At 42.9% G+C, this 12551-nt stretch overlaps 1 protein-coding gene across 2 annotated transcripts in view; it reads left to right on the forward strand.

Moving 5' to 3' along the window:
• ETFA (electron transfer flavoprotein subunit alpha) overlaps positions 1–12298 on the forward strand; it is a 33786-nt gene extending 21488 nt beyond the window's left edge. For both annotated transcript variants that reach the window (XM_035112386.3, XM_035112387.3), the window contains exons 10-12: positions 2238–2303; positions 7433–7513; positions 12031–12298. In XM_035112386.3, coding sequence (XP_034968277.1) covers positions 2238–2303; positions 7433–7513; positions 12031–12066 — 183 coding nt within the window. In that variant the 3' untranslated portion in view covers positions 12067–12298. The remainder of the gene's footprint in view (positions 1–2237; positions 2304–7432; positions 7514–12030) is intronic.
• The last annotated feature ends 253 nt before the right edge of the window (positions 12299–12551 follow it).

Consider the following 12551-nt stretch of genomic DNA (forward strand, 5'->3'; position numbering starts at 1 on the left):
GCACATTCAGCGGGATTGCATTTGGGGGGGGGGTTAGAGGGCTCCACAGATATTGGCTTCACTTATTAGTCAACCATTGTTTGTAGTTTCCATTCTGCACACCCACCCACACCCTGGTTGCCTGGCATGTGCAGAGAGCTGGAGAGAGAGAGAGAGAGAGAGAGGTGCAATTGGCTCAATAGTAAAATAAAAAAATTCCTTCAGTAGCACCTTAAAGACCAACTAAGTTTTTATTTTGGTATGAGCTTTCGTGTGCATGCACACTTCTTCAGATACCAATAGGCTACCACCTGCTAACTGAGCCTTTTAACTGGAGTATTTGGTAATTAAGTATTGGACCTTTTACATACAAAGCATGTGATCTTCTGATTCTTCTCCAAAGTTAAGAAACCACATTTATTTCTCATGTGGCTTGGAAGAGATTCTCCAAACTGCAGTGCAATTGAGAACTCTGGGGGTGTTCCCTGTGTGCTCCTGGCTGTTCTGCTCTCTATATGGCCCGGGTCCCTGTTGAGCTTGCAAGTGGATTTTTGGCACCTTAATAAGGAAAATATAAATATTTAACCCGGAGAGCATAGCACATTGCAAATTGCACCGTACTACCACTGCAAAGATGATAGCTTACTTTGACAGACAGATATGCTGTTACAAACGTTTTGGGTGATGTTTTGTCTTAGAACCACATAATAGGTGTGTGTGACACACACACACACACACACACACACAGAGAGAGAGAGAGAGAGAGAGAGAGAGAGAGAGAGAGAGAGAGAGAGAGAGAGAGAGATTCCAGTTGTGCTTAAGGCAGTCAGAAACATGTTAAATTGCCACCTGTTGTTTCTTTACTAATCCGTATAATTGTCTAACTTTGTATTAATATGTCAAACTCTGCATGCACAAAAACAGACCTCTACACATTTCTTGGCCACCATTGCCCATTTAGTGCAGCCTTATCACAGCACTGCATTGTCAGCAAGAGCCATAAGTGCAGAATTCCCGTCAGGGTCTTGACTCTAGTTAAAGTGTTTTGTTTTGTGCGACCCACCTCTCTTGTTGAATCTATACGATTTTGTTTTGGTTGTAACTACCAAAACCTCGCTTGCTGATGCTACTCTTTGATGCACTTGGGTCCCAAGCCATTTAGAGCTTTGTATGCTAGTACTAACACCTTGAATTGGGCCATGCTGTTCACTGGCAGCCAGTACAATGCTTTCAGGTCCAGTGGTCTCATGGGGCTGCCCCACCTAGCAGCTGCATTCTAAACTAGTGGCAGCCCCTGGAATGTCTCCAAAGTCAGCTCCACATACATTGCATTATAGTAGTCCATGTGGGATCTCACCAGAGCATGGGCAGCTTCAGTAAAAATGTTACTTTTACTTACTTTCATAATTGTACTAATTGTTTTATTTATTTTTATAAATTATATTATATTGTTGTAACCCAGCCTGGGCAGAGGAGGAAGAAATATTATAAATAAATTAGGGTGCAAGCCCTGTCTTTGTCATTACTGCTGAGTAAACATGCGTGGAAATGCTTTGAGAAGTCAGTGGATAAGAAATTTGCTGTGGGGTACAGTTGCTTTCTGAATCTTACGTGGTCTGTCTGCCTATTTCTCCCCTAAACATTGAGTTAAAAGGCGTGGCTTCAGTGTCAGTGAAAGAGCAGCTAAAATGACAGATTGAGAATTGCATTGCTGGCTCCTCCCTTCTTAGGATCACTAGACTTTAACATGTCGGGCGGTGACTGATGTGGTTTCTTCCCACAGCAAGTAGAATCATCACATTGTAGGGTTGGAAGAGACCTCAGGGGTCATCTATCCTACCTCCTGCAGTGCAGGAGCCATAGCTAAAGAATCTATGACAGGTGGCCATTCAAAGAGAGGCCACCACTTTCTGAGGGAGTCTATTCCACTGTCGAACAGCTCTTATCGTCAGAAAATTCTTCCTGATGTTTTGTCAGAATTTCTTGCAATTTCTATCCATTGATTTAGGTCCTACCCTCTGGAGTGGAAGAAAAGGAGCTTGGTCCATCATCTTCTAATAGCCATTTTCAAATAACTGAAGGGCAATCACATATCATAGATGATGGAGCAAGATCCTTTTCTTAAGCCAGAAAGAATATTGAGGAGCAGAAGCCATGTAGACTGAACCTAAGACACCCACTGGCAAAATTTGTTTGCAGAATGCATTTCCCCACTAGTTTGAATCTTTATTTCAATTCTATTCTGTTTTCTGTTTCAGGAACTTTATATTGCTGTTGGAATATCTGGAGCAATTCAGCATCTAGCTGGAATGAAAGACAGCAAGGTACTATAGAAAAGTTTATTTATTGGTCATAGTCAAAGCAGAGACAAGCTTCCTTTGGGTTGGACAGTTGAGTAAAATATACAAATACAATAGATTAATCCCATTCTAGAAAGTAAATCAGTTGTCAATATCACAACATTATTGCCAATAGTGCATTAACAGTGTACACATTCCAAAATAAACAGAAACAGACCATTTGTAGAAGCAGGATGAATTTATAGCTTAAGCAAAACAGTTTCTGTTTAGAATCCTATGCTGTAGTAGACCTATATTCATATATTTCAGAATCTGACACATGAATTCATGCATAACAATGTGCAATTTGAATTATGGACTTACTATTCCATAAAGTAAAAGACGCTTTTTGAATGTTCCATCATTTATCCATTCAAATGGAAACCCTATTATAAAATGATAATAAAACTTTAAAAGGTTTAACTCATTAGTAGCTGAAATGTTTTTCAACTATGTTTTTCCACAAGACTTGTTCAGATATCTTTCTGTACCTCCAATGGAAGATGGGTTTCATTATCTCTGAAACAAGAGCTTTCCTGCCTTTTCAAGAGGCAGTTTAATGTGAGAAAAATCAACATGATGCAGAGCCTTGTTGAAGCATGAAAACTATAAAACAATTCTGTGTCTTCCATGTATGTCCCAGTTTTCTTTTTTGTGTTCTCTGATGTGCTTTATTTTCTCTTTGAATTGTGAAGAGTCAGACTATTTCTTGTTACACTCCTTTTTGGGACATAGTTTCAGTACCTGAATAGTGTCACACACACACACACACACACACACACACACACACACACACACACACACACCACCGTGGAGACTGCTGGAAAACATTTGCCCATAGTGGTATATGACACACCAGCTAAGGTGCCTCTTACCTGTTCATTAGCCCAACTCATGTAGCTGATACTCTGGGCAATGTGCCTTTTAAAGCGCCTCTTCCTGCTTGGAGTCTCAGAAATATTTGTTGACAGTTAGTGCACTGAGGTTGTATCCAATGTTCATCCTACTAGAGCAGACTCGTTGATACGAATGAAGAACTTTCATCCATTAATTTTATTTGCCATGACCCTAAGATTATTACCCTGTATAAAGTTACTTGGGGAGGAAACCCCATTGAACACAGCACGCAGCCGAAATAAATAAATAAATAAATAAATAAATAAATAAATAAATAAATAAATAAATAAATAAAAATAAATAAATAAATTGTCCAGCAGCACCTTAGAGACCAACTAAGTTTGTTCTGGATGTAAGCTTTCGTGTGCATGCACACTTCTTCAGATACCTGAATAATAAGTTATTTTGGGCAAACATCACAGGAGTACAGTACAATACAATACAAAGTGACTTATCTGAGATGAACAAGAGAACAATTTGCCCTCTTTCACATGAACAGTACTTTGAGAGACATAATTAAATGGCAGAAATGGCAAGAATGAGGAATTTAAAATGAAGGAACTGCGGTTTAATATTTAGGTGGAAAGGAATCTAGGAAAATGATGCTCCTGCCTGATGGTGAAACTGGTGGAGGAAGATTGTTGATGCTGTAGTTTTCATTCTTAAACTGTATGTCGTTAGATAGTTTCCTGTTCTGTATGATTTCTTTTTTGTGTGGGGAGGAGTCATTAAAAGTCAATATGGAAAGGCAAACATCCAATTCATGTTCAGTCTTGTGTGCTGCTCCCTGACTGGCTTGGACTATATTGGACCATCTTTTTTGTCATGACCACCCAAACAGATGATTCCACCAGTAATGCTGGGGAAAATGTTCACCCTCTAATACACAAGCAGAATGATCTCTCTGTAATGCTGATGGTGAAGGAACTGTCCTATCCAAGCCCTGCTGGGTTGGAAGCTGGTGGGGTGGGCAGCTTTTCCCCTTGGCTGGGAAATTCACTCTGCCAGCTCCAGGGCTGGGACATGTTTCTTCCTGGTTTAGAAGTGTCCCAGGAGAACAGGGGAGCTGCTTTTAGGACTCTCCCCCCCTTGCGCTATTGGAACACAGCTGGCATTAAGGGGGTGGAGTAGCTGCAGAGGCTTCTGTGACCACAAGGGGATCTCTAAGGTGAATCTTCCTTTTCATGGGCAGATGAAGAAATACACTCTTGGCCCCTGGGCTGCCCTCCTGGCGGGAACCACTGATTTGTGCCCTAAGGCAGGGCTGGGCGATATCTGGTTTTCAACATGCGATATATCACCAGCTAAACATCACAATATGCCGATATATCACCATGTCTGAAATAAGGATGGAGCTATGTAGAGGCACTGACTGAGTTCACAGTTTCCCCCACATTGTGATTTTTGCATAGCACATACACACATCATGATTAGCAGTATAATGCTAGGTCAAAAATTATGAAAACAATATCACGATATGGCCTCCAGTCTGGTTTTGGATGATATATCAATATATCCCCCAGCCCTACCCTAAGGCTTCAATGGTCTACACACATACAGTACTCAGCTCAATGGGACAGAATTCTGAATAGACACGCTGAGAAATGTGCTGTACTGTAAATTGCTTTGCACTTGAATAAAACAAATATTTCAGTAAGTTGTGCTATTTCTGTCCACTGCTTTGGGTGTTGAAAATGCCTTTAAAAAAAGATATTCAAATATGTTTTGCTACAGTTCCCCCCCCTGAATATTGTTATATATTTGTATTTGAACTCTTAGAACATATTTTTGAGATCTTAAACTTTATTATACTTTTACTTGAACTGTGCCCCACTTCTGTGTGTTTATCAAACCCTAGACGGAGTTGGGTTGTACCTGCTCAAACAATGTGTGGAAACAAGGGAAACCCTTCTGTAACCACGGCAACAATCTCCTGAGTGGATTTCCACCCTCCATGCTGTCAATTATCTGGCACTGTGAACTTGCACACTTTGAATATGTTTCTGAAAGTAGTGCACAAAGCTTTTCGCAAGCAAAATGTATAATTTATTTGTCATTATGTCAAGGTAGAAAAGTATTTATTTATCTTTAAATAATGGAATCTCTCTGCTTTCTCCTCTCCCCTTAAAACACACACACACACACACACACACACCTATATCTATATCTATATCTATATATGTGTGTGTTGTGTCCAACTCTTCGTGACCCCATGGACCAGAGCACACCAGGCACTCCTGTCTTCCACTGGTCAAGCTCATGTTGGTAGCTTCGAGAACACTGTCCAACCATCTTGTCCTCTGTCGTCCCCTTCTCCTTGTGCCCTCAATCTTTCCCAGTATCAGGGTCTTTTCCAAGGATTCTTCTCTTCTCATGAGGTGGCCAAAGTATTGGAGCCTCAGCTTCACGATCTGTCCTTCCAGTGAGCACTCAGGGCTGATTTCCTTCAGAATGGATAGGTTTGATCTTCTTGCAGTCCATGGGACTCTCAAGAGTCTCCTCCAGCACCATAATTCAAAAGCATCAATTCTTCGGCGATCAGCCTTCTTTATGGTCCATCTCTCACTTCCATACACCACTACTGGGAAAATCATAGCTTTAACTATACAGACCTTTGTCAGCAAGGTGATGTCTCTGCTTTTTAAGATGCTGTCTAGGTTTGTCATTGCTTTTCTCCCAAGAAGCAGGCATCTTTTAATTTCGTGACTGCTGTCACCATCTGCAGTGATCAAGGAGCCCAAGAAAGTAAAATCTCTCACTGCCTCCATTTCTTCCCCTTCTATTTTTAGTGAAATTAGGTTCACTAAAATTAAACTGTTGATAACCAGCAAATAAATATTATTGTGACTTAGGGCTGCATGCAAATAAATTCATGTTATGCTTCTTTGTTGCCTGTAAACTGCTTTGAGTTAGTTAACCTTTTGCTTAATTAACTAAATATTTAATTAAAAGACTTGAAAATAAAAGCAGGTGAGGCTTAAGCATTAATTGGGCCAGTTGCTGATTCGTTAACACAATTTATTGTAGGACAGTGGTGGTGCTGCTATTTGAAAGGGGGAAAGTAAAATGTCCCTTTGGAGGTACTCGAGCTATATGTCCTTAGGCAGGTTCAAGAAACCTGTGATGACTTTATTGAACCTCATGTTCCGAGACAGTGTGCCCCTGAACCTCAGCTGCTGGGGAGCAACAGCAGAGGTGGTCTGTGACTTTTCTGTCCTCCTTGTGGACTTCCCAACAGCATCTGCTTCATCGCTATGAATGGAATACTGGACTAGATAGACCTTTGGTCTGAACTAGCAGGACTGCCCTTGTGTTGAAGCCCTCAGGGATGTTGAAGGTTGCTCTTTGCACAATGGCTGCAATTTCCAATTATCTAGCCCACAGCTGTAGGATTGGTGCAGTGATTCCAATCCTGTGGACTGTATCCAGTGCTGCAGCTCCTGCAACAGACTTCCAGGTGCATAGGGGAGCTGCTTCTTCCTCTCCAGTCCCCTCACGCCCCTCCAATAGTCCCTCAAAATTGGCTCCAGGGAGTTGGGGGGCACTCCAGAGTAGATCTGGCAATGGGAGAAGGGGAACTGGAAGTCCTGTTGCCCCGGCTCAGAACTGGAATCAACCCATTGCCTATCCTTATTACTATCCCATGTCTGATTCTCAGGCACATCTTTTTAGATGTCTTGTGTTGCTCAGCTTATCTCGAGGCTACGAATGGGTGTTCAACAACACCCAACTCCAACTCCCATCCCAGCCAGTAGGGCCCGTGGTTAGGCAGCATGTGGTGCTCCAGCCCTGCTTGAGTGTGAGAACTGAAGTTGAGAGAGCACTAGCAGGTGATGGTGTTTTGCCTTTGGAATTGCTTGTGATGAAGGGTGGTAGGTGGGATTTAAAATATGATACTGGGCAGGCAAATAGAATTTCACCATGTGGCATTGCATGTGTCCAGTGTCTGGCTTGACATATGCATTGCCAACAGATTCTGGGTGGAAATTGAGATTGAGGCACCACAAGGCAGGTTGTAAACATTCAGTTTTTTATTTCTGTTGTGAAGAGTGATAAAGAACCTCCTTGAAGAGGAGCAGGGTCAGCCAAGGCTGGTGGCATTGAGCGGGCAGTTGGGCAAGATGGTCTCCTCCCACTCTCTGATTCTGTGACTACAGAGAACGCCATATATAACTTGTACTCCGTGAGTAATCTCCCTGTTTACTTTCTTTTTTCAGACTATTGTAGCTATCAACAAAGATCCAGAAGCACCAATATTCCAAGTTGCCGATTATGGTTTGGTAGCTGACTTGTTTAAGGTGAGTTTTGTTGTGGGGGAACCAACCTGATTACATTCCAAAAGCTGTTGGGTTAAAGCTGCCTCTCAGTCCTCAAGGACGTAAACAGAGATTGACTGTGTGCTGATCACTTTCCTTCTACTCTCCAATACTACAAACTTTAGAAGTGTTTCCTTCACCCACCTCAATCCAAGTAAGGCTGTTTGGGTTGGGCACTGGTTTTGATAGGGAGCATGGTAGACCTGCAAAAAGTCATTATGTCATAGACCTTGCTCTTTAGGATCTTGAAGCCTTGTATGGCAACGGTTATATTCAATGAATCTGCCAACATCTAGGTAGCCCCTTTCAGCAGCCAGTACCGCGTTGACCATATGCATTACATGATACTTAATAACATAGAATCAGAGTTGGAAGAGACCACAAGGGCCATCCAGTCCAACCCCCTGCCGAGCAGGAAACACCATCAAAGCATTCCTGACAGATGGCTGTCAAGCCTCCGCTTAAAGACCTCCAAAGAAGGAGAGACTACCACAGCAAATTCCACTGTCAAACAGCTCTTACTGTCAGGAAGTTCTTCCTAATGTTTAGATGGAATCTTCTTTCTTGTAGTTTGAATCCATTGCTCTGTGTCCGCTTCTCTGAAGCAGCAGAAAACAACCTTTCGCCCTCCTCTATCTTATTTCCTATCTTATTAACATGTTTCCTATCTTATTAGCAGAATGGAACTATATCAAAATTCTGCAGGCAAGGGGTTGACCACAGTCTGCATTAACTGAAGCAGGGCTTGTATTTGAGAGCAAATGGCTGTACAACTTTATTTTAGCAGATTACAATTAAAAGATCCTATTGGGCTTGTTACTTTGAAGGCACTATTACATGCAACAGCAATGGCCGAAATCTTGAGCCCTCCCCTCCCGATGCTCTTTTTCCTTCTCCCAGTAGCTTGGCCAAGGACAGAGGGAGATTTGCTTTTCTCTACTCCCAACTCCAGGGAAGTTCTGTAGAGAATAACAACTGCAGGTTAAGATGGTAGTAGGAGGTACACTCTGATTTTGTTCCAGTGGACACTCCTTCCTTCCTTAGAGGTGAGATGCCCCTGAATAACTGTAGTGCCCCCTGGAGGGACCAGTGGGAAGAATGCATTCAAAGTAAGGAAGCAGAGTGCAAGTCTTCCCTCTTCTAGAATATGGTCTAGAGCGCTTCAGCTGGCCTTATTTGATAAACAAGCCAATGTAAATAAGAACTTTGCCAAGGATGGGGACCCTCTGGCCCATGGGGGCAATCTGGGCCTGTCAAGGGGTCCAATTTGACCCATGCCTACTTTCATGGAAAGCCCTCCCTCCACTGATCCCTACAGTCTCCAAAAAGGAGCAGTGTGAGGCAAGCTTTCCAAATAAATGGGGTCTGCTTGCTTTTGCTGCCCATGGAAGGCCAGCTTTTTTCCTTGATCACCCGCTCATTATGTGATGAAGGACCAGTTATGTGCATTGCAGCACTCTAAATAGTCTCCCTGCCTTAAAACATCTTTAAAGGAAGTGGGAGAAAAGGCTGCTTCAAGGAACACTGCAAAATGTTTTCCAGGCACTCCTTTTAATCTGATTGCAGGGCAAGAGATTTTGACAGGTGGGTGGGACAACTGACTTGACAAGAAAGATAATACTAATAATAAATTATTATTAATCATGTGACATCATGTGTCTGACAAGTGGGTTGTCCTGACCACCCGTCAAAGTTGGCCTCTTGGGTGAGGTAAGATAAACCAAAGCCAAAAAAGGTCCGCACCCCTAGACTGGGCAAATGTGGCACTTTAGAAGCAGAGGGTACATATTATGTCTGGCACTATTGCTCTGACCACATAAATTCTACTGGCACCTGTTTTACCTGGAACTATATTGTGCTACCCCACCTGAATAATTTGAGTAAAATGTCAAAATCTCTTTGGCAACTGTGGCAGTGAAGGAATGGGCAGCAAGTGGTTCGAATCCGTGTGATGGGGGTGAGCTCCCGTTGCTCTGTCCCAGCTCCTGCCAACCTAGCAGTTTGAAAGCACACCAGCACGAGTAGATAAATAGGTAATACTGTGGCAGCAAGGTAAATGGCATTCCCGTGGGCTCTGGTTTCCGCCACAGTGTCCTCCTGCACCAGAAGCGGTTTAGTCAGGCTGGCCACATGACCCAGAAAGCTGTCTGTGGACAAACGCCGGCTCCCTTGGCCTGAAAGCGAAACGAGCACCGCAACCCAGTTGCCTTTGACTTGACTTAACTGTCCAAGGATCTCTTAACATTACTGGACTCACAGCACTAGGTCAGCTCTGGTCAGGTAGGGGACTGGGCTGTACTCCATAGAAGGGGCATTTCCTGTGTGTTATGTCCTCTTGCCTCCAAGGATTTTCCCTAGAACTTCCTGGGAAGGGCAAGCTGGCTAGAGTTGAGATTCCAGCAAGCCAGACTCACTACCTTGCTCTTTGGCTCTGAAGACATGGCTGAACTATGGTTGGGGCAAATGGATTTTGGTTGGTAGTCACAATTCCCCATCTCTACATGTTAATAACAAAAAACTGGAAGCTTCCGTTTGGTATGTGCCTTGGTGTCTAAATTCATCTCCAGTAGTAAGGAAAGCAAAGGTCTCATTGGGTCAACCCCATATCATGCTAGGCTTCAGTGAGTGACATTAATTTTTATTTTATTTTTACAATCTACAATCTCTTCCTAAATCTTAATCAGTTGGCTTCACCCAATACAGAATGTTACTAAAGTAAACACTAATATATAAGGAAGAGTGAAATGGCTTACACCAAATATAAGACTGGTTTAGTTTGTTATGTAAAGTGTGTAGGAGTGTGAATTTCCCAGAACAAAACAGTGCTGACATTTATTTCATGCCATCTAGTATTTTGTGTTTGAAAATGCTTACTTGTGCTGCTGAAGTAGCCTCTTGCGGTCTCAGTCTTTCTCTCTCCTCCCCCATTGGGGTTCTCTTTGCATGTAATCTGTGCCACTGGCTGGCATGGGTGCCTGGCGGTATATAAATGGAGGAGAGGCGGCAGAAACCCTGCCAGCACTTAATGCTATTCCTGAACTAATGCCTGTCGGCTTGGCAGTAAACATGGGCCTTTTAATAAGCTGGAGACAAAGTGACATTCGGAAGAAACAACATGTAGACAATTTCCTTAATAAATTTTGTAAGACCACATTATTTCCACCTAATGGAAATGTAGATCTCTTAAATAATTGAGAGGCTTTATTCATCAGCTGGGATCTTGCTGAGTGAGGGCATCCTACAGCCCCTGGAAAGAGAAGGTAACTGATATTTACTAGGGTAGTATTTCAGGTGTAGTCAGTAGGCCAATCCACCACCTGTTTTCATGGATTGCTGCTCTTCAGAAGACTATTAAGAATCACCGTGCAGCATGGGCAGAGCTCAGTTAAGGGACAAATCTGCTGCAGGTGCCAAGGTGCTGGCACCTGTCCCTCTGAAACAACAGCTTAGTTAAATATGCTCTTCTGTCTGCCTTCATGGCCTGGTTTTGCACATCCCACCACAAAGTTGCATTTGAAATAAAGTGAACTTCTTGCTTAGTGCTTCATTGGCTTCTCAAAACTAGAGAGAGAAAATCAGAACTCTGTTTTTCACATAAAATTGTTACAACAGCAACAATTCTGAGCTTTGTAAATCAGCTGAAATGAAAGAGTTTGGGTATGCCATAATTTGTTGGCTGATTTAATATAAAGACTTAAGCATTGCACGCTAAAGCAGGGAGTGGGGAGCCTGTGGCCTTCCAGCTGTTGTATCATCCCTGCCCAGTAGCCACTCTCACTGCAACTAGGCGAGTCTGGATTTAGCAACCTGCTCTAAAGGGTTTTTTTTCCCCTGGCTGCAGCTGGGACAGGCTTTAGAGCCCAGTGCAGAAGTCTTCATGTTCAGTCATCTTGCTGATCTTGAGCATCGCAATCGGCAGCCGTACACCTTTTGCATCTGTGAAGGGCAGAGGTAAAGGTAAAGGGACCCCTGACCATTAGGTCCAGTCGTGACCGACTCTGGGGTTGCGCACTCATCTCGCATTATTGGCCGAGGGAGCCGGCGTACAGCTTCGTCATGTGGCCAGCATGACAAAGCCGCTTCTGGTGAACCAGAGCAGCACATGGAAAGGCCGTTTACCTTCCCGCTGTAGCGGTTCCTATTTATCTACTTGCATTTTGACGTGCTTTCGAACTGCTAGGTTGGCAGGAGCTGGGACCAAGCAACGGGAGCTCACCCCGTCACAGGGATTCGAACCGCCGACCTTCTGGTCAGCAAGCCCTAGGCTCAGTGGTTTAACCACAGCGCCACCTGGGCAGAGCAAGCATACAATACCTTAAGAGTATCATGTGAACTTTGTGCTTGCTGTTGGTCACCACATGGCGATTTGTTTGTTTTTAAGGTCAACCAAATGTTCTTAAGTTTAGCTGCTTAAATATGTTTCTTAAACTTTCATAACACTTCTAAGATGTTCCAGTTCTTTGCATATTTAAGTTTAGCTGCTTTTGTGGCTTTTTCAGGTTGTTCCCGAATTGACAGCGGCATTGAAAAAGTGAAAACCTCAAGTATTTGGGCAGAAGTGAATGTGACCAGCTTTGAAATGATTATTTTAAACAATTATTTTTAAATGAAACTAAAAATGTAATAACTGGTGATCTGTTGCCAAAATTGTATGTTGTAGGTGATCTCTGATTGCCTTGTAATATATTTTTTTTGCCTTTTTAGTTCCCATTTGACAAACTATTTGATGAAGACTTTCTAATTCTATAATAAAATATGCATCGGATACATTTTGTGTTGTACTTATGTGAAGAGGAATCCTCATGAATCATAGAATCAGAGTTGGATGGGGGACCTAGAGGGTCATTAGTCCATCTCCCTTCAATGCAGGAATCTCAACTAACGCATCCATGACCATCCAACCTCCCAAGACTGTTTCACTGTCAAATAGCTCTTACCCTCAGAACGTTCTTCCTGATGTTTAGTCGGAATCTCCTTTCTTGTAATTTGAAGCCAAGTCCTGCCCTCCAGAGCAGGAGAA

The sequence above is a fragment of the Zootoca vivipara genome, chromosome Z1, assembly GCF_965207765.1.
Source record: "Zootoca vivipara chromosome Z1, rZooViv2.hap1.1, whole genome shotgun sequence".
NCBI classification, from domain to species: domain Eukaryota; kingdom Metazoa; phylum Chordata; class Lepidosauria; order Squamata; family Lacertidae; genus Zootoca; species Zootoca vivipara.